This window comes from Knufia obscura (assembly GCF_036327395.1).
Source record: "Knufia obscura strain CCFEE 5817 isolate CBS 148926 chromosome Unknown scaffold_12, whole genome shotgun sequence".
Lineage (NCBI taxonomy): Eukaryota > Fungi > Ascomycota > Eurotiomycetes > Chaetothyriales > Trichomeriaceae > Knufia > Knufia obscura.
Window position 1 is genome coordinate 50,721 of NW_027042698.1, and position 20,921 is coordinate 71,641.

At 51.4% G+C, this 20,921-nt stretch overlaps 9 protein-coding genes across 9 annotated transcripts; 3 read left to right on the plus strand and 6 right to left on the minus strand.

The window, feature by feature from the left end:
* Positions 1-2,410: 2,410 nt before the first annotated feature.
* SPB4 (ATP-dependent rRNA helicase spb4) lies at positions 2,411-4,333 on the minus strand (the record flags this gene model as incomplete). Its single annotated transcript, XM_064877167.1, has 1 exon — positions 2,411-4,333. The coding sequence occupies one exon, from the start codon at positions 4,331-4,333 to the stop codon at positions 2,411-2,413; it is 1,923 nt and encodes a 640-aa protein (XP_064726669.1).
* Positions 4,334-4,959: 626 nt separating this feature from the next.
* DGK1 (Diacylglycerol kinase) lies at positions 4,960-6,216 on the plus strand (the record flags this gene model as incomplete). Its single annotated transcript, XM_064877168.1, has 1 exon — positions 4,960-6,216. The coding sequence occupies one exon, from the start codon at positions 4,960-4,962 to the stop codon at positions 6,214-6,216; it is 1,257 nt and encodes a 418-aa protein (XP_064726670.1).
* A 478-nt stretch (positions 6,217-6,694) lies between these two features.
* On the minus strand, positions 6,695-7,054 carry PMZ80_008770 (uncharacterized protein; the record flags this gene model as incomplete). The annotated part of the gene is made up of 1 exon (XM_064877169.1): positions 6,695-7,054. The coding sequence occupies one exon, from the start codon at positions 7,052-7,054 to the stop codon at positions 6,695-6,697; it is 360 nt and encodes a 119-aa protein (XP_064726671.1).
* A 457-nt stretch (positions 7,055-7,511) lies between these two features.
* Positions 7,512-7,799, plus strand: PMZ80_008771 (uncharacterized protein; the record flags this gene model as incomplete). The annotated part of the gene is made up of 3 exons (XM_064877170.1): positions 7,512-7,583; positions 7,635-7,730; positions 7,779-7,799. The coding sequence occupies 3 exons, from the start codon at positions 7,512-7,514 to the stop codon at positions 7,797-7,799; spliced, it is 189 nt and encodes a 62-aa protein (XP_064726672.1).
* Positions 7,800-7,949: 150 nt separating this feature from the next.
* Positions 7,950-11,201, minus strand: ILS1 (isoleucine--tRNA ligase; the record flags this gene model as incomplete). The annotated part of the gene is made up of 1 exon (XM_064877171.1): positions 7,950-11,201. One exon carries the CDS (start codon positions 11,199-11,201, stop codon positions 7,950-7,952), a length of 3,252 nt encoding a protein of 1,083 aa, XP_064726673.1.
* A 588-nt stretch (positions 11,202-11,789) lies between these two features.
* Positions 11,790-13,196, minus strand: PMZ80_008773 (uncharacterized protein; the record flags this gene model as incomplete). The annotated part of the gene is made up of 1 exon (XM_064877172.1): positions 11,790-13,196. One exon carries the CDS (start codon positions 13,194-13,196, stop codon positions 11,790-11,792), a length of 1,407 nt encoding a protein of 468 aa, XP_064726674.1.
* A 503-nt stretch (positions 13,197-13,699) lies between these two features.
* Positions 13,700-15,583, plus strand: ssr3 (SWI/SNF and RSC complex subunit Ssr3; the record flags this gene model as incomplete). The annotated part of the gene is made up of 2 exons (XM_064877173.1): positions 13,700-15,010; positions 15,062-15,583. 2 exons carry the CDS (start codon positions 13,700-13,702, stop codon positions 15,581-15,583), a joined length of 1,833 nt encoding a protein of 610 aa, XP_064726675.1.
* A 1,161-nt stretch (positions 15,584-16,744) lies between these two features.
* On the minus strand, positions 16,745-18,952 carry ILV2 (Acetolactate synthase, mitochondrial; the record flags this gene model as incomplete). Its single annotated transcript, XM_064877174.1, has 3 exons — positions 16,745-16,794; positions 16,849-18,608; positions 18,660-18,952. 3 exons carry the CDS (start codon positions 18,950-18,952, stop codon positions 16,745-16,747), a joined length of 2,103 nt encoding a protein of 700 aa, XP_064726676.1.
* Positions 18,953-20,217: 1,265 nt separating this feature from the next.
* PMZ80_008776 (uncharacterized protein) lies at positions 20,218-20,848 on the minus strand (the record flags this gene model as incomplete). The annotated part of the gene is made up of 2 exons (XM_064877175.1): positions 20,218-20,339; positions 20,389-20,848. 2 exons carry the CDS (start codon positions 20,846-20,848, stop codon positions 20,218-20,220), a joined length of 582 nt encoding a protein of 193 aa, XP_064726677.1.
* Positions 20,849-20,921: the final 73 nt, after the last annotated feature.

Here is a 20,921-nt window from a genome sequence, read left to right on the forward strand (position 1 = left end):
GCCATAGGCTGCAAAATCGGCTATGATCGATAGTGAGGTGAAGCGATATGGATGCACTCTTGGTTAGGCATGTACGAGGGGCTCGTGCAGGAAGTAGTCGAGATGAACATGTTAGCTCGAAAGAAAAAAATACGCTAAAATGCGACCTCGAATGTGGAGTGACTGGATGCGCCAGGCATTTGCTCAACAGCGTGTTTCAAGTCGAAAGTTAGCGGGCGCCACGACCTATTTTGGCAGAGCATGTCCTGGCGAAGGATTGAGGCCAACTTCTTTGAGATGTTCGCCATGTTTGCATTAACAACAATACTCCTTACACCGGTCCATAGCCCCAATACAGTGCCGCCGAGCGCAGTCCGTCACTAATGGAAATATGAGCTGCAGTGCACGGTAGCGCAAGGTCGAATGGCCAGAATCGTGGTGTGGTCCGTTCATGCAGCTGTCAGAGGTGTCTCGGCAGCAAGTAGTAACACCAGTAAAGGCTGGGGCTGAACCGCCGATTCACGCGACTTTTCGCCCAAGGATGCCCACCACCGCAAGATTTTTCGCCGGACCTTCATCTCGTGCGATATCGGTGGAAAATGGGCGTGTTTACCTCAGGCTCAATAATTTCGCTTGCCTCACAAAGTCAGCATCTGCTTCCCTCCAAAGAGGACAAGCGTCGTCCTCGCGAAGCTCCCGAGTACAAGGATGTGCCACACGGAACCGCCCACGTGCCGTACCCCGGTCGCTTGACATTCGTACCAGGTGTCGAAAAAACTGTCGGGGCAGCCAGGCTCTAAATGGTAAGCCATGAAAGACATGATCGCGCTCGTCTCTAGACCTCAGCGGACGCCCGTGGCGCCTAACTGTTCCGGGCCTGGCTACCTCGTCAGTTTCTTCGATACCTGGTGTTCGCTTCGTGGCGGATAATTGTATCCATGCATGACTAAGGAGGTCGGGGTTCTTGGCAGTCAAGGACATGAACGCGAAGGAGATGCGGCCCCATTCTGGAACAGTTGACAAAACTGCTTGCGATGCTAAGCATACGCGCTCCTCAGGACCATGAAAGGCTGAAACATCGCATTGTGTTTGATATAGAGTCTGAGCCAGACGTTCTTTTGAGCAATGTTCTGACACCTTTGCGTAGAGACAAGAGAGCCGGCGACAGTAGCCCTTTCGGCCCGTTGAAATGCATCGTTCCCACCCATCACTCCGAGATTGAGCGGGTTCCTGCGTGTGTGCCCGTTCGGCTCGGCGTGTGCGGATCGACCCCTTTGTGAATTTGCGGGAGACTCGCTTGTAGCTTAGTGGGTAATGAGCTGTGTGGTAAAGTTTGCACGTCATATCGATGCAAGCGTTTGTGACGACGATATCGGTATGTGGTCCTGTGATTATGATCGATATCCAGCGGGATATGTGGTTAACAGTCAATATCATCATCAGGTGCTGCTTTGCGAACCGTCGCCTGAGATGAAGCCTCCGGTTTGCTAGCAAAAGTTGTCAAGCCCAACGACAACATCCATAGGTAGTTACAATGACCACGAGCACGAGGCTCAGGTGCTATGCTGGTGTTCGAGAGATTGGTAGATGCGTAGTGCTGATGCTTGCTCTGACGACGAGTCGAGCACTTCAAGGTACCAACAGCTGCTAGAATTCTCTTTGTTTCCATCCATCTAGAACATTTCAACTTGCCGTTCCGTGTCCTCGTCAAAACTACTGCTACCTCACAAAGGATGTTACTACCTGTGAGGTCCGTGCCTGGAGAACTCCCCATGCTTGAAAATGCTCGCTCTTGTCAACTCTGACCCTTAGCATCTACTGCATGCCCATGTCACAGTCGTGAAAGATCCAACAGCCATTCATCCAGCTACCAGCCTGTGATACGCAATCGGCTCTGCGTATCAGCGAGTACTGACTAAGGCTCGGACAATATCGCTAAAAATGCATTTCCCCAAGCCACTCATCATCCTTACAGCAGGCCTTTCGGGTATATAGCATCTTTTCGGTGCAGCCAGTCGATGTAGACCACTGACATTAATCGCAGGTATCTTGGCTACAGCCTCCACGAATCCTCAAAGTCTCGCTCAAGCCGAGAATATCTTCGGTAAACGATCACTATGCGGCGGTGGTTCTAAGCTTGCCACTGAAGCTTGTGAGTATAGCAGTGAGTGTAGCACTTGCTGCTGTGGTGTCACCACCTTCAAATGCGCCGGAAACTCGGCTGGTGGGTGTATGCCTTGGGTTAAGAAGGAGGTGAAACCATCGTCGTACCATCGAAGACCGGCGGATAAGAGGACTGCTGCGGAGGCCGCCACTACGACAGCCGAACCAGTACACGTAAGCCGCCAATAGCGTCTTTAAGCTCTTGTATGCTGTTCGATGGCAATTGCCGGCTGGAGAATACTTTTCGGTGACACACACATGACTCTCCTCAATCAAAACCTTCGAACTCGTCGTCCTTGCCACTGGCTTGAAGCTGTTGCTGGCGTATCTGAGCGATCATTTGCTGAGTCTCGACTTGACGAGCCTTCTCAGCATCGCTCATCTTAGTGGTTTTCTCGAATTCTCTCTTAGCTTCTCGCTTAGTTCGCTTGACCTCGCGTGTAGCCTTTTGCTCGAGCTTCTCGCTCCAGGCCGTCGTGCTCTCTCGCTTCTTGTCTGTACGTGCCGGGAGTTTGCTTGTCACCATGCTCTCCGACTTTAGTGCCTCTTGTCGCTGTTTCTCGCGCTGCTTGTCCTTGTACGCGAAAATGTCCCAGTCGACGTCTGGTACCTCAATCTGCTTACGATCGACTTTCTTTCCCTCAGGCATCTTCGGAAACCTCAACAGAGCCCATCCTTGGACTAAATCGTTCCAGTCCAGGTCGGATACTCGGAAGATAGAGGAAGCCTGATGCTTGCTATAGCTTCTGAGCCAACTCACGAAAGCCTTCTGTGCCTTGTCGTACAAAGCCCTGTCTTCGAGAGCAATGCTTCTGAATTGAGACGTGAGGGCAGCCGCACGGTCGGTATCAAGGTCAATTTGAGGATTGTCCAGCAGCTCGATTGGCGTTTTGCGTACTTCCAGGAAGGATATGTAATCTTCTTCGCAACCTGGCTGCAGGAAGACGACACTCAAACCTTTCCGCCCTGCTCTTCCTGCTCTGCCACAACGATGTATGAAGACCTTGGGATCGGAAGGAGGGTCAATCTGGACAACCAGGTCTACTGAAGGGACATCGAGACCACGTGCTGCCACGTCAGTCGTTAACAGCACAGCTGGGGGGGCTGAATTGACGAATCTTGTAAAGTTCTTCTCTCGCACATTCGAGGGATGCTTGCCATGCAGAGGAACCAAGATCATATCGCTGGGCAATACTGAGGGCAAGAGATGCTGGAAATAGTCCACGGCTGCACAAGTGGAAAGATAGACAATAGTTCGCAGAGGTCGAGGCTCGAGTTTGTGTAGTAGCTCTTTCAGCGCCGGCAGCTTTTGGGAGGCAGGTGTGAGTAGATAGGTCATCCTCAAACTTGCAGGTGTTTTCTTGTCTTGGACTCCATTTGTGCCCTTGACCTTCACAGCAATCCGGACAGGGTTTCTCAGACCCACTCGAATAATCTGGTCGACTGCCTCGCTGACACTGGCGCTGAACAGGCCGGTTCGCCTTTGCTTGGGTAATAGTGCCAGAATCTTGGTGAGGTCATCCTTGAAACCAAGATCTAGCAATCTATCAGCTTCATCGAGCACTAGCACTTCGAAAGCAGATTGCGGAGCATGGACGTAAGGGGAGGACAGGATCTCGAGCAGACGGCCAGGTGTGCCAATCAGAACATTGGGAGACGTCTTCAGAAACCTGCTAAGATCTTGTGCTGCTGCGTTGGAGCCTCCCAGCAGTAGCTGTGGCAGAACTTTTGGCGTGTTCTTAGGAAAGGCCTCTGCTGGTTCTTCTTCTATTGCGCTTTCTTCGTCTTCTGCGTCGACCAAGAGTCTTTTCAGCGAACGTAGTGCAGAAGCAGACGGTCCATGGAATGCCAACAAAGTTGTAAGAACATTGTGTATTTGAGTGGCGAGTTCCCTGGTAGGAGAAATGACTATGGCTGCAACATGATGCTTTTTCGTGGCTTCTTCCTGCCGCAATATGCGTTCGACAAGAGGAAGGAGAAATGCCAAAGTCTTTCCACTTCCAGTGACAGCCTCTACCACCACATCCTTGTGCGCCATAAAGAGAGGAATTGTTGAGGCTTGTACGGGAGTCATCTTCGAAAAGTTCATGGCCGCTGTCGCATCGAGGATCCATTGCGACAATGGAGGTGTAAGCGCATCCCATGCTCTTGAAGACGACTTCGCGGGCGCTGTTCCTCTATCCGGCGCCATCTCGAGTAGGTTGGCCTCAGTCTAAGATGAACAGTAGTGGCATCTATTGTTGGAGATATGAATGCTTTGAGGACTTTTGTCTGCGACAGCCTGAGCACATGTCCGCCACAAAATTCTGGCCAACGGCTCGGAGCTTGGCGGCGGATCAGCTAGGCTTTCGGCTACTCAGGCATGAACTGGAGTGAATGATAGGCGATCATTGGCCTGACCTGCTGACCGAGCAAGCCTGCAACGATCCCTGTCAGCACTTCCATCGCTGCCGCCTATCGCACCTTTCGTATCGCGTTTGCCAACGTGTCGGAAAATAATCAACTTCTTGACGCATCGGTATGACGATAGCCTCCTGAATTCAAGAAATATCAAGTATCGTTAAGTCTGGAGCACATTCACGCTGACGGCAGTCAACAACTCATGTCTTCTCGCGTCTGATCGCTTCTACACATTCTGGCATCAGTTCCGAAGCATACTAGTATCCCGCATCGTCCGGAGCAGTGATGCCTCAGACGAACATGTGCTAGGTACACATATAACATTATCCATACCTTCACCTCCACCTCCACCTAAACCACTCTCGCACGGCTCGCACGACTTGCACGGCTCACGCGTCTAGCGCTGCGCCAAAGACAATGTCAGACTCCTACCCTATCCCCTCAACGCCGCGCGTGATATCACCCTCACCCACCCCATCCGAAACCTCCGAACAAACAGACGGTTACTTCACCCGCTCAGCAGCAAAGCGATCTCGCACAAAATCTCCCCAACCGGACACAATCCACGAAGAAAAACACAAAGATTCCAGTGATGAAGCCTCCGACTCCTCCCTCAACAAACGCGCCCGAACCCGCTCCCGCAGTCCAATCCTCACACCCGCCGACAACCCCCTCACAAACGGAAACGGAACCACTAAACCACGCAGACGCATGTCCGGCCTCACAACCCGCACCCCCTCAAACATAATCAAAAAATCCGAGCCCCTCCCCACAAAATACACAAACGGCACCAACAACAACAACCTAAACGGCAACGCCGTCCCACCCCAATCCAACGGCCACCTCTCCCCCTACAGCCAAATCAAAAAATCCTGGCGCGAATTCTCCCGCTCCCCCTCCCCCCTCGGCCTAATCCCCCTCCACCGGCACTACCGCAACCTAATCCACAAACACGAGATCCCCCGCAAAGCCCTCCACGTCAGCATCGGCTTCCTCACCCTCCAATTCTACCGCTGCGGCCTGCAAAAAGGCGCAATAACACCCTGGCTGATCGGCCTCCTCGTTCCGATCGCCTCTGTCGACCTCCTCCGCCACCGCTACGCCTCCTTCAACCGCTTCTACGTCCGGTGTCTCGGCGCGCTCATGCGCGAAACAGAAGTTGACGGGTATAATGGTGTAATCTGGTATTTGTTGGGGACGTACATTGCGCTCCGGTTCTACCCTAAGGATATTGGTGTGATGAGTATACTCCTCCTTAGCTGGTGCGATACGGCTGCGTCTACATTTGGCCGGCTCTACGGGCGGTACACGATCCGTCTGCGACGGGGGAAGTCACTGGCTGGTTCATTGGCCGCAATGGCAACGGGGATCTTCGCGGCGTGGTTCTTCTGGGGCTGGCTTGCGCCGCGGACGGGCCCGTTCGTCGATGATCCGGCGGAGGGGTTCATGTTCAGGGGTGTGCTTTCCTTGCCTACTTATGTTAGAGGGCTGCTGGGCTGGAGTGAGGAGGCGGGTACGATACGTGGGACGGCGGCGGTGGCGGTGATGAGTGTGAGTACGGGGTTGATTGCGAGTTTTAGCGAGTTTGTGGATGTGTTTAGTTGGGATGATAATTTGACGATTCCGTTGATTAGTAGTGCGGGGATGTGGTTGTTTTTGAAGGCGTTTGGGTGAGGGTGGTGTGGTGAGATTGAGGGAGGGATAGGGGACGGAAGGGGTGAGAAGCTGTACCATAATTGTATCATATCGCTAGGTGTACAATGAGATGATTTCACGATCTTGACTACAAAGCGTTCAAGGCGGGTCAAGGTTGAGTCTACGACGTCTAAAGCGAGATCGCCATGAAGGAAGGAAGGAAACATCGAACGGATAGATCTTGCTGCCACCTTTTTAGCATAAAGGCAAGAGACTGGGGATTGTTTTTGAATAATGCAAATTCGAGTTCATACAGTGTACAGCGAATATCCATCTCGTTGCTATTGACCGTTCATGCCGCTAAGTTAATTCATCAAAGTCATATTTCAATCCAAACCATCCGCCCGTGCCGTGCTGTCACAAACATCTCCTCGCCCAGTCGACATCGCCAAGATGCTCTCGCGAAACATTCTCTTACATTCGACCAAACCACAGCCCCTTCCCAGAACTCACGCACTCAGGCATCCTCCCTCCCCTCCCTCCGCCCCGTTCCCACAGGCATAACCCCCCTCTTTGCCCCCAACCTCTCATCCTCCCCCTGCATCTTCTCCAGCCCCTTCTTCTCCATCCCCTCATTCCTCACCGCCGCACCAGTCGCGGCCTGCAACGACCCCATTGTCCCCTTCGCCGCCCCTGCGATATCACCTTTTAATTTCTGGGTGATGGAGGCATCCGGGTCTGTGGTCGGATCGGAGGACTGCACGATGCTGCCGTCGGATGTGACAGTGGAGGTGCCGCCGGTGGATGTGGTTTCTGTTGGGGCGGATTGTTTGATGGAGGTGTTGAGGATTGAGGTTGAGTGGGAGGAGGAGGACATTGTGGTGTCTGATTGTGCCTGGGTAGTGAGCTGTGAGATGTGAGGGTAGTGCGTGCGTGCGTGCTTATGTAGTTGTATTCCGGAGGTTTCTCAGATCACGATACTCCTGAATGGGGATACGGTTGATTTGCTTGAGTATTAAGAGTGTCTAGTTCGAAGCTTCTGCGAGCCAAGTAGAACAAGCAATGACTTATGTACGGCAACGCTAGGATGAGCCGTGAATAATGTGACAAAAGTACAGCAGCCCACGATGATGTCAACCGCGAATGACGTAACAAGAGGTCATACGCGAAGTTTGCTATGTTTGCTTATGAATTATCCACATCTGAACAGCACGAATCATAGAGCTTGAACTGTGAATGTCTTGAGGACATCGAAGAAGTGGTACTGCTATCAGGAATCTGCGTCTGGAAAGCACTTCATCAAGCATGTCGAAATAGGGACATTCACTGCAACGATGCCTACTCTAGCAGGTCGCGCTCGACCTATCGAGAAACTCGCCGAAGCCGTGGGCAAATGTGGTCCTGAGGTAAGTTCACGTTAGAAGAGTGGTCAGGGCACATAGCTGAAATGACTATAGGCAGCACATTATGGCAAGTGCATTGTGGCAGATTACCAGTCGGTGCATCAAGATATGTGCAAGAAGGAGTTTATGGCTTTGAAGGATTGCTACCTGGTTTGTGACTCCTACCTCTTTTCTGTCTAACGCTAATGCCCTGTCTAGAAAGCCGCGAAGAAGAGGTAGTCCTCTATCATGCATTCAACCACAGCCGGACTGCATTGCAGTAGCTAAGCGCAACAACTATCTCAACATCCGCCATGTCTCCTCAACTCTTCATGCCTTTGGGTATCGTGTTCTATTGTGCAATCGTATCCATCGTTCTCATCGTCTCGACTATAACCTCACAAGCCTCAGCAAGAATGTCGCATCTTGCACCTCCTGGTCTTCCTCAACAATGAGGTCTTCCTTTACCCCGTTCTGCACAGGCTCGACTTCAGTCACAACATGCTTGTCAACCGGCCGTCTCAGAGCTTTCTCAATGAAACCACTCTGCTGCTCAAAGCACGATTCTAGACCAACACTTTGTGGATCCGTCTTGACTCTATATTCCATCTTCACATCATCCGTTGTCTTCAATCCCGCCTTCTTCCGCAGCTGCTGAACGCGGGCAATGATCTCTCTAGCTAGACCCTCCTGCGCCAGCTCCGGATACACAGCAACGTCAAGAATCGTGAGCACTTCATTGTCGCTGTTCGTCTCTTGCGTCTCTGATTCTTTGCCTTGTGGCAGTCCTCTCTTGACGATGAGATCACCCTCCTCTAGCGTCACACCTGCAACTTCGATCTTGCCAGTGCTGAGGTAGTCCTTGCAATCAGAGGATCCGAGCTCAAGGAGAGCCTTTTGAACCTTCTTCGCATCGCCTCTTAGCTTCTTGCCCACTTTCTGGAAGTTTAGTGCCACGCTATATTGTACGTTGTACTTGCTCTCGTCGCTGCTGAGTACCATGTCGCGGATGTTAAGCTCTTCTGTGATGTAGCCCTCAAGAGACTTAATGTCGTCAAGATACTCTTGGTCATTATGTATGACGACCAAAGTTTTCAGTGGCGTGCGCAATGACACTGTCCTCCGTTCTCGAGATTGTCGTACCAACTCAATGACGCTCCGCATGCGTGAGATTCTTCTTTCTACGACCGGATCCTTCAGTTCTGATCGGACTTCTGGGAACGGCAGGAAATGTACGCTTCTCATGTCTTCGCCGTGTAATGACTTGGGAATGAAAGGTAATAATTTCTGGTAGATCATGTCGGTGATGAATGGCGTGAAGGGAGCAAGTGCTCTGACCAGTGTGAATAGAACTTCGAAGAGGGTATTCAGAGCATGGATGGCATCGTCCTTGCCGAGCTCGCCCTTGAAGCGCTTTCGGTTGAACTTGATGTACCAATTCGTGGTGTCTTCTAGTAGCTCCAGCAGACCAGGTACGACAGTGTATAATCTGTATGCTGCCATCTCTTTGTTGACATATTCGAGAAGTGTTTGCGTTGATGCTAATATCCATCTATCCATGACATTTGTATTTGTGGTTTCTGCTTTCGGATCGAAGCAGTACTCAACTTTTTCGAATTTTTGAAGTAGGTTGACCTGGTCCTTGAAGAAGTTGTAGCTGTTATAGAGTGGTAAGAGGACTTTCGACACGATCTCCTTGACACCCGCCTCCTTGAAACGAAGTTCTTCACCCTTGACAACAGGAGAGTTGATCATGTATAACCGCAGAGCATCAGCACCGTACTTGTCGATGACTTCGACGGGATCCGGATAGTTCTTCAGACGTTTCGACATCTTCTTGCCATCCGATGCTTGGACGATACCATTGACAATAACATTCCTCATGGGCAGTATTCCTTTCAAGTGTACACCAAGAACGACCAACGTGTAGAACCAACCTCTTGTCTGATCAAGACCTTCGGCAATAAAGTCACCCGGGAATGTTTTGTCAAAGTACTCCTTGTTCTCGAAGGGGTAGTGGATAGCGGCATATGGCATTGCGCCAGACTCGAACCAACAGTCAAAAACCTCTTCAATACGTTTCAGAGGCTTGCCATCTTTGCCACGTATGATGATGTCGTCGATCTTGTCTCGGTGCAGGTCATTGATCTCGCCTTTGTAGCCGCTAAGCTTTTTGAGCTCCTCAACACTGCCAACGGCCACTATTTCGTCGAAGTCCTCACTGCACCATAGAGGCATAGGAGTACCCCAGTATCTATTCCTAGACACATTCCAATCTCTTGCGTTCTTGATCCAGTCTGCAAAGCGCTTGGTCTTGACGAAGTCCGGCACCCAATGTGACTTTTCGATACCCTCGAGCATAAGTGGGATGATACTCTCGTTCTTCTCGTTGCCAGTGATGTTGATGTACCAAGCCGGGATACCTCTGTAGATTAGAGGTGTATCTGACCGCCAGCAGAATGGATAGTTATGAGTGATTTGGCCGTCCTTGACAAGCCTTCCTGTACCTTTCAAATGCTTGATGATATGTTTGTCCGCCTCCTTCACATGCATACCAGCGAAATCGGAGACCTCGCTAGTGAATTTTCCCTGGCTGTCAACTGGATTTGGCGGTGGTAGCTCGGTCGTAAAAGTCCCGTATTTCTTACCAACGTTGAAATCGTCCTCACCGAAAGAAGGAGCCTGGTGGACGATACCGACACCGTCGTCTTTCGTAACATAGGTGGCCAGCAGCACTTTGAAAGCGCGGTCTTTGAAGCTTTCGTAGAAGTATGGGAAAAGAGGTTCGTATTTCCAGCCTTCCATATCCTTACCTCTCAGCTTCTGCAGGATCTGAAACTTAGCTTTCTTCGGGTCTTTGTACAACGTCTTCAGCAGATCTGCTTGTAATATGTATTGGTTGCCCGAAACCTCATCTTTGATCTTGATATACTCGAAGTCTGGATGTACAGCTAATGCGGTGTTCGAAGGGAGGGTCCAGGGTGTGGTCGTCCATGCTAACAGACTTGTTGATTTGTCGTCTAGCATGGGAAAAGATACGATGACTGCGGGATCTTGGACCTCCTTGTAGTTTTGCGACGCCTCATGCTGACTGAGTGGGGTCCCCAACGCGGTCGAGAAAGGCACAACCCGATAGCTTCGGTAGACCAAGCCCTTGTCGAACAACTGCTTGAACACCCACCACACCGACTCCATGAACGTCGTATCCATCGTCTTGTAGTCATTATCGAAGTCGATCCACCTGCCCAGCCGGTCAATGGTCTCCCTCCACTCTTGAGCATATGTCATGACAATAGCCTTGCACTCAGCATTGTACTTCTCGATGCCGTGCTGCTTCACATAGTCTTGCGCCGACGTGCCATACTTCTTATCGATTTCGTACTCGATGGGGAGGCCGTGGGTGTCCCAGCCAAATCTTCTCTGTACATGGTGACCCTTCATAGACCAATATCTGGGGATAATGTCCTTGATAGTGGAAGCCAGCAAATGGCCGTAGTGAGGCAGACCTGTAGCGAAGGGTGGTCCATCGTAGAATGTGTATGGTTTCTTGCCTTCTGAGAGTTTCAGTTGTGTCTGGAATGCGTCAATTTCTCTCCAGTGCTTGAGAGTGGTAGCCTCCTCGCCAGGGAAATTGACAGCCATGATTGCGCTGCCACAAGCGACCTCGAAGCACTTTCGGAGGTCAGATATATGTTGTAGCGTGACTCAGAGGGCTGCCCTTGCGCAATGCCAAAAGTTCAGTCGCCGAAAATGTTCGACAAAGTTCCCCGCTGGTGCCCGCCACGGCTCACCCGCAGGCCTGATCTACAGGGGCGAAAGGTGATGACTAAGCAAGCAGTAGCAGGGTCTCTACTCCCCCTTTTATCACTGCAGTGCCTGACAGGCTCTGTTTGAAAATTCAATGTTGGCAGGTGTACGTGCAGGTAGTAAGGACTGGCGTACTCCCCGGGCACGAGAACGGAATTTCATAGATGTCTGTGGAGTCAGGAACCGACCTCCAGATATGGATGAATGTCTTCTCTGGTCTCGCTCTTTTTAGGACACTGGCGTGCCCCCCCAAGATCGATCCAAGCGGCCAGCTGGATGTTCCGCGTGAAGACAGGCTCGCTGAGCTGCTCAACTTGGAGTTTAGGAGGCGTGTGTCTTTCAGGCATGCATGCAACGTTGATACTGACTCTCTAGTTCATGCCAGGTTTACGCTTGGTTCTTCAGCGTCTACATAAAGTCGTACTAATACACATCTCCTCGGTGCGTCCTCTCTCTGACTTCCTCTGCCACGATACGTGCCATCTCCCGCCGCTCCCTGTTCTTCGTACCCATCTCCTCATCTGCTTGCTCTACCTCGGGCTCACTATGATCTCCGAGTGCGTCTGCCATGACTCTATCAGGCTCGTCTGCAAGCTCACCACGAAGGGCTCTGGCAAGGGATGATGGTTGGGATCGTGGGATGCTTTTGCTACCTGACTCCTCCGCGCTTGTCTCCACGACTGTTGCAGGTGTACTTGAATCCTCGAAATACTCCTCATCTGACATCTCAAACGGTGAAGCTGCGCCAGATCTGGAGCCTCCGCCGTCTCGACCCAGATATGATTTGGTACCAGCACGCGTCTTTGACGGAGAAAGAGCTAACTGTTGAAGACTTGCAGTCAATAAACCCTCGTTCTTTGAACTGACTTGATGCTCAGATTCACGTTGCTTGTATTCGGTGGGAGATATAACAGGTGGTTGCTGCGGTTGCTGCGTTTCATGCCTCAAGGAGGAATGTGGTAGATTGTGCTTGTCTGTTGCTTCGTCATCATCCTTGAAAAGATCCGCAGTGTTCTGCCGTTGTGGCAATGTCAGCCTCGGCGGCTCCTGCATCGCATTAGGTGGTTTGTGGGCGGCGGCCCATCTGTGAACAGGAATGTGTGGTGGTGATTGTGCGGATATGCTTCGTCGCTGTGCGGCTCGCTCTCTTTTGAGGTCCGTCCACCGTCGGAGTTGATTCTGCAGGACGTATTTGCCATTCTTTGCCAGCTTCATGACCAGAAATTCGCAATGATTGATGTTTCGCAGATCTTCGAAGAACTCGACACTGTAGTGGTACCATGCCATCAAGAACACTCTACTACAGAGTCCATGGGTGACAATGACCGCAACGCTAGCCATCTGGTCCTCGTTGAATCTTCTCCATAACGAACCATTGAAAGACGAAACACGATCGTAGACATCGGCACCACTTTCACCGTTGGGTATGCGGTAGAAGAAATGACCGTAAGAAGCCCGCTCGCGCCATAATCTTTCGACCTCATCCCCACCGGGTTGGTAGTTGCCGAAGTCTTGTTCTCGGATCCTTGGCTCTTCGTAAACTTTGATGTGATGCCTCTGGAAGGGCGATGGCACAGGGTCGTTCGAGCACAATGTCGTTAAAATACCTTCGGTGGTCTGCCTTGTCCTCTTGTAAGGAGAAATGAAGAAATGCAGCGAATCATCCTCACGCAGAAGCGACCTCAACTTTTCGCCTGCTTGTCTGGCTTGCTCTTGCCCTTCCGGCGTCAGGGCTACTTTGTGGTCGGGTGTGTTCTGGTGGATAGCTTTGTCCTTGTTACCTTCCGACTGAGCATGCCTGATAATGATGATAAGTCTCGGTTTTCCCATGCTACGCTCACCCTTGCTTGCGGGGTGAACCGTGAATATAGCTTTCAGGACTATTCAGTAACGACTTGATCCCGGGTCTTGCCAACTTTTGGTTATCTGAATAAATTTCGAACTCTGATGCAATTGTGTGTTTCGAAGACGGAATCTAGGGCAGCTAGGGCAGTGGTCCAAGGTTATAAAAGCAGAAACTCTAGGTCGAAGTTCTCTAACTCATAACAAATTGCCTGTGGCAAGCATTCACATCAGGAAGATTGCTTGATGGAGCATTCGTCAAGCATAGTAGACCCCTCGATATGGTTAGAGTTGGGCATGAGCGTTACTCCCGTGTTGATGCCTTAGTGCCTAGCGCATACCAAAGATCGCGACGCGCTCTGGGCCTCTTCGGTACAATAAGTGATTCGAACACAGAATAGGTCCCTAGATGTACTCCCAGACTACCATATCAGAACACTGTAAGCATTCGAACGATTTCGTCGCATACGAGCGACCATCATATTGCGACCATGAATCCTCAACAGATGCAGGCGTATCGCCAGTATCCGCAGGCACAAAGAGGTCAACCGGCCAGCCGCAGCAGACCAGGTGAGTCCGATGCGAGGACAAACATTCTCAATACACATGCCCATCCCCAGGCGAGAAGAGCATATACCGCTGGAAATGCCCTGGATGCTACACGAGCGCACTACATGAGTCAAGATATGGCCTCATTCAACCTGGGCCACTGGCAGTTGCCTACCCCAGATACAAGTCCTAGCCATCACGCTCGATATGTATCTGCCCAGCAATACGCCTACCCTGCTATGCCATACAGGCTTCATGGTGCCCATGATTCCGCTTATGGACACCAGCAAATGCCTGCTAAGCAGCATGTCTACCACCAACACCCACCCCAGATGCATGCTCACCTCCCTCAATATCTACCACAAGGAACGTACCCTTACTTACCATCTGCTCCAGGCCAAGTACCCCCTACTGCCCAACAGTATGCCGCCCAACAAGCACAACTGCAACAGCAGCGCCAACAGCAGCAAAATGCTGTCCTTGAGCACCAAGCAGCCCAACGTCGAGCTAAGAAACCCACCGACCGGAATATGCCTGATGACATAGAAGACATGATAATTGGAGACGGTGTGCAGCAATACAAAGAGCTGCGAGAACAGGAGCGGAGACTCGATTATGCTATCATGAGGAAGAGACTTGATCTGCAGGAAACCTTCAGCCGGCACAACAAGCGCCAGAAAACAATGCGCATATGGGTGTCGAATACGGCCAACAACCAGCCATGGCAACGAGGTGCGCTTGAGGAGAACGCATTCGACTTCCAAAGTACGGGAGAATCGACGGCCCGTGTCAAGGTTGAAGGCAGACTTCTCGATGATCCCGACGACGATATTATGGCAAGTGATGACGAAGCCGAGGTCGAAGACGCCGAGCAGAAGAAGGCTGCCAGGAAAATTTCTCCTCAGAAGATGTCGCATTTCTTCAAGAGCATGACCGTTGAGTTTGACAAGAACAGAAACAATGTGCCAGATCCAGGTTGGCAAGTCGAATGGAAGAAACAGTCGAACACGAACGAGCTTGATGTTCTTCACTTCCAGCGGAAATGCGACGAGAACATTAATATTAGCATAAATCTTACCCGCGACGAGCAGCCAGAGAGATATCGATTAAGCTCTGTCTTAGCATCTACCCTGGATATGGAAGAAGGTGACCGTGCTGAAGTCGTCATGGCCATTTGGGAGTACATACGGTGCTTCAACTTGCAAGAAGACGAAGACAAGCGATCAGTGCGTTGTGACGAGCAGTTGCGACAGGTGAGCCAAAGTAGGAACACATCGTTCTCACCAGTCTCTAACAAATAGCAGATATTCGGCGTAGATCAAATCTACTTCCCTCAAATACCAGACCGCATCATGTCCCATCTTCATGCTCTTCCTCCAGTCAAACTCGCATACACCGTCAGAGTTGACCAGGAATTCCTGAGCAACCCACAGCCAACAGTCTACGACATTAGAGTCCTTGTCGATGACCCTCTTAGGGCGAGAGTCGTAGCCATGACCCAAAATCCAGAACTTCAGTCCGGCCTACGACAAATCGCACAGCTCGATGAACAACTAGCCGTCATCATTCAAGCACTACAACATTCAAAAGCGCGCCATACATTCTACAAATCCATGGCCAAAGACCCAGCAGGCTTCATGAACAAGTGGGTCAAGAGCCAACGACGAGACCTCGAAGTCATCCTCGGTGAAGCTGGTCGAGGCGGCGGCGAAGATGGCAGCGGTCCAGAATTCGCAAAAGGAGGTAAAGATGGTGTTTGGGGTAGCGAATCAGTGACGGAAGCTGTACGATACATGCTCGCCAAACCACAAGCTCCGAAGACCTAGAAGGGAACCGAGCAGACGACTATCTCACAGCCATTAACAGCATCTCCCACCGAAGACCCCGAGCAGCAAGCTGCGCAAACACCACCACAGCCACCAGCACAACCGCGTACCGTGGTAACACCCCAAAATCCCGAACAAAACGCCCCTACTAACCGACCAGAGCAATCCAATGCGCCAGCTGTACAGACTCCAAACTCCGAGGAACCCGGATCCGCGCTTCCATCTACACCATTCATCTGCGAAAAGTGCCACGCCACATTCAACAGGAAATCCAACTTTCAAGACCACAAGATCACGCATCTGCCAGCTGCGCAACGACCCGTGCAGTGCGATAATTGCGGTTTATGTTTTGCGCGCAACCAGGATTTAAAGCAGCACCTGGCAAGGAAGAACAAATGTAGAAGGGTCGAGCTGGCCAGGCGTTTTGCATGTGAGGACTGCCCGAAGTGGTTCCTTCGAGAAGAAAACTTGCGGTTGCATGTGATGGCATACTGTACTGGCCGGGAGGATAGTAGCTAGGACGTTGGAAGGACGAGGAGCTGAAGATCTCGAGTTGGTGTCGCTGACCACCATGCACCTACTGCGTGCGTCAATGTGGCCGCACGCGCAATATGTGCGATAACTAGCGTCCTCCCTAGATGCGAGAACAGAATCATGTAGACGTCTCATAGGGTCGCAAACGGCCACGATAAAGTACATCGATTACTCGTATTCTGGTAGTGGCTTTTTACAAGGTACTGGCGTGCCGCCTGCCACTACCGACGTGAGCGGCCAGCTGATACTCCTCGTGACTACCTTGTTGTCTACCCATCTTATACTCAGGTGACGACGTTGGATGGACGGCGGTGGCATGCAGTGGTCGCAGTAGTCACAGTTATAGAGTAGGCTTTACTACAGTGAGAACCGATCTTCTAGATCTGTTGTTCTCTCAAGTGCATGGCAATTCCTCGAATGGCATGTAATGAATTAATCAATCAATCAAGCGGGCTGCCGCTCGTCCTATTCTGGTACCTGAGCAACTCCTGCACGTGCTTCTGAATGTCACTTTTGAAAAGTTCAATAGTACCACCAGATTCGCCTTTTGAAAATCGTCGCTGCAGGATATCGTTGAAGTTGAAAATATGGGTTAGTAGATATACATGATCGTCCGTCACACAACGTCTAGTGACCAGATCGCTTCTTCATCAGAGCTCTACGCTCCTTCTCCTTAGCTGTAGTAAAATGGTTAGCATTTCGTTCATTGTAAGGAGTAGAGCGAGACATACCTTCATCGTACACCAAGAACTCGTGCAGACCCTTGCCTGCTGGCACCATAGGCAGAACAGGCACCTTCTTGTCGGTGACAACTTCCAAAAGAGCTGGACCATCACCACTGCCGGAGATGAGCCACTCAAGGCTGTCCTTCACATCAGCGGGCTTCAAGCATCTTCTTGCCTTTACACCCATGGCTTCCGCGACCTTGACAAAGTCAGGGTTTTTCTGATGCGTGTGAGCGAATCTGTCCTCATAGAAGAGGGATTGCCATTGCGTGACCATGCCTTGTTCTTCGTTGTTCAATACGATGATCTTCACGCCAATGTTGAACTGTGCTGCTGTTGACAGTTCTGTGAGGGTCATGTTGAAGGATGCGTCACCGTCGATATCCACGACGAGAGCATCTGGTGCACCGACCTTGGCACCGATGGCGGCTGGCAGACCGTAGCCCATGGTTCCGAGGCCACCAGAAGTGACCATAGTGCGTGGGAACCGCCACCGGAAGTGCTGTGCAGTCCACATCTGATGCTGACCTACTCCTGTTGCAATGATGGTCTTGTCTTTCCTGTCTGCACACATGTTGCTGAGAGTCTCGATCAACTGTTGCGGCTTGATCAAGCCTTCCGGTGTCTCGTGCTCGTAGCTAGACAGTGGGAACTTCTCTTTCCACTCATTGATTTGGCTGAACCATTCTGGTCGACTGGAGACCTTATCCACCTTTGGGATGAGTGTTGCGAGGTTCGTCGCTACATTGCCCTCTACGGCTTCAGTCGCCTGTACGACCTTATTGATGTTCTTTGGCATGATTTCGAAATGTATAATTCCACCTCGTCCTTCCGATGCGGCCTTCTTGGCCATGGGCGCGAACTTTCCAATGCTCAGGGTCACTCGGTCGTCGAATCGAGCACCAAGAGCAAGAATCAGATCCGCTTCTTGCATTGCCATGTTGGCATAGGCTGAACCGTGCATACCCAGCATGTGGAGGGATTTCGGGTCAAGCTCGTCGAAAGAGCCAAGACCGTGGAGAGTCGTCGTTACGGGAATGTTCGCCTTTTCGGAGAGCTCCTTGAGCAGGACTGGACCCTCTGGACTGCCCATTATACCTTGACCAGCATAAATGACTGGCTTCTTGGCCATATTGATCAATTTTGCAGCACGGTTGATTGTGGCTTCTAACTGGTGCTTTGAGAGTTCTCGAGCTGCCACGGAAGCCGCTGACGGGTGAGCAGGCAGAGTCGATTGCATGGGTATTGGTCTTCTCAGGATACCAGCTGTGACGTCCTTCGGCAGATCGACAAGGACAGGGCCAGGTCGGCCGGAGGTAGCAATTTCGAAAGCCTCCTTTATTCTCCGTGGCAGCTCTGCAACGTTCTTGACCATAACGTTCCACTTTGTGCATGCTCTTGAGATTCCCACAACATCGGCCTCCTGGAAAGCGTCGGTGCCGATAGCATTGGTCACGACCTGGCCAGTAAATACGACCATAGGGGTACCATCGCTAAGAGCATCTTGCATAGGTGTGATGACATTCGTAGCACCCGGGCCAGATGTCACAAGGACAACACCCGGTTTCCCTGTTACTCTTGCATAGCCCTCGGCCATATGTCCGGCGCCTTGCTCGTGTTTCGGGAGGATGAAGTCAAAGTGTTTTGAGTTGTAGATGGCGTCGAAGACTGGAAGAATGGCACCACCAGGGTAGCCAAAGACGTGTTTTACGCCTAAGCGTAGCATCATCTCGTGGAAGATCTCTCCTCCGCTGAGACCCACGAAGCTTGACAGGTGTTAGCTGGCCATGATCAAACCTCGTTGGACGAAGACTCACGAGTCATCCAGCTCAGGCATTTGCCTGTTGATGAGCGGCGAGGGCTCATTTCGACGGAAATCCTGGTTGAATGCTGGGCTGGGTATCGGTCGTGCTTCTGGTGCTGGAGCAGCGGCAGTGGTAGCTGGCCGTTTTGACTGCGCTACCTTCGCCTTTTGTGTTGTTCTTGTGTTATGCGGTGAGATGGCAGCTGCGGGGGCGGTTGTCGAAAATGGTTGCGCCACGGAAGGTCGTCTTCTTGATATCGACCTCAAGGCACTTGAGCCTGGCCGTATTGCTGCCTTCATCGCCATGGTGTGCTACGGACGAGGCTAAGGGCTGAAAGCAAGCAAATTATGCTATAAAGAGAGAGCTAGTGAGTCAATATTCCAACACGAGACACAGACAGCTTTTTGGCAACCCAAGATTTGCATCGCACCGGCTTTGCCCTGCAGATGAAAAATGGCTGGAGCTGGTTGGCCGATGACTCGTTTCGATGGGCCGAAGTCGGCCAGAAGCAGTGACTGCTATGATGCCTGCCAATCACCTGCCAGTATCACGTCCCTCCACATTTTAAGATGTGCTGCCTCCGCACGCACGATCCGCTTCCTTGTCCATTGACAGTCCAGACGGCTCTACGGAGTACGAGTGCTCTATTCTATCTGAGGGCACTGCTCACAGATTTCGCCATTCAACGGTTCGACTTCGACCCTGCGATGATTTGCTGTTTACGGAATGCTTGTAAGAATCCAAGGGTTTGTGGTGTTAGCTACACGCATCGATAACATCGGACTCGAAGTTTCCCACTTCTCCCACAATCAGATCCTACGTTATACCCAAGCACATGAACGCGTGACAAGATTTGTCAAGTATAATTGTGGCCAACCGTGCATAGCTCGAGAGAAGCTAAGCACATTTGAAGGCGAAGTATCTCCATCGAGATATCGTCATTGCTGAAAATACGGTATATGCATGCCTCATTAGAGTACAGGCGTGGCCCCGAGGATCAGAATGAAACAGTTTGAGAACGTCTTTTAGATCGTTGGCTCGAGCCTGAGCTCGTCGATTGCCGAGACTCCAGCAGTCATGGCGCCACCCGTCCCGCAGAACATCAAGGTGGCCAGAAGTGTGTTTGTATGAGGCACACCCTATTGATTGCAAAGCCTGTTAGATGACGTGTGACAATGTCGCAAAAACAAATCAGGTAGTAGGGTTGGGTCGACGTCCAGGAGACGGACAAGAGAGACGAAGCAAGCAACAATATAGCTCAGATAAGGTAAGACTGCCTGTTCTCGATTTGCTGGGTAAATAGAGATGGCTCCTCGTGGCGAATGGTCAGTGATGCTCTAGTTCACCACTTCCCGCAGGGAGGGAACTGGTATCGCCCTGCATACTCGTAGACAGACCTGGTGGCCACGCGCACAACGAGATCGATGTGGGGCTCTGCCTGTAGAGTTAAAAATATCTGGAATAACTAGGAGAGTGACTGAACACCATTCCTCGCATGAGCTCGTGGTATGAACCAGTCCTTCGTTATGATACTTTGCCTATCGACCTTGCTCTTTCGTGCTGGGCATATCTAGATAGCAATATCTGCGCCCATAGCATCTTTCTCATCGATCAAAGTAGACGCCCGCCGCCCTTGCGTACCCGACAGTTCAGCGTCTAAGCTCCTGAAGTTTTCGATCTCCCTCATCTTCTCTGTAGGCCTATTAGCGAGTAAAAACTGTGCGAGGTACGTTAGTCCTACCTGGGCTCACCGGGCTCGTCCTAAAGATAATCTTCTCCCGCTCACCCAAACTCGGAAACACACCAGCCGAGTTCAGCGCCTCCTCTGCATCATCCCTCCTGGCTGTGCCATCCGGGCTCTTCTGCGCCAGCTCGTCTCTTGCTTTCTCTAGGCACTCATGGTAGTACTTGCTGTGGTTGAGGTTGCACACCTTCTCGAACTGGACAGCCTTGTGCACTGGGCAGAAAGGACGGGCACATAGGAGGCATTGTTCGAGGTACTTGGTCGTCGGGGAGAAGTCGCCGGGGTTCTGTTCATCGCAGAGATAGCAAGACTTCTCTGTGCCTTTGGACGGGAATGGTGTGGTGCTGATCTTGGGTGTGAGTGGGCGGCCAGCGTTGCCGTGGACTGCGGTTGGAACTGTCGCGCTGGCTGTGCCAGGCTGGTCAACAACAATGGATGGGGGTGCAACGGCGGTCATCGTGTAGTTAGAGTCGCGTAAGAACTAATTTATGTTGGTAGTTCAATGTTCGTGTCGGCAATAACGATACAGT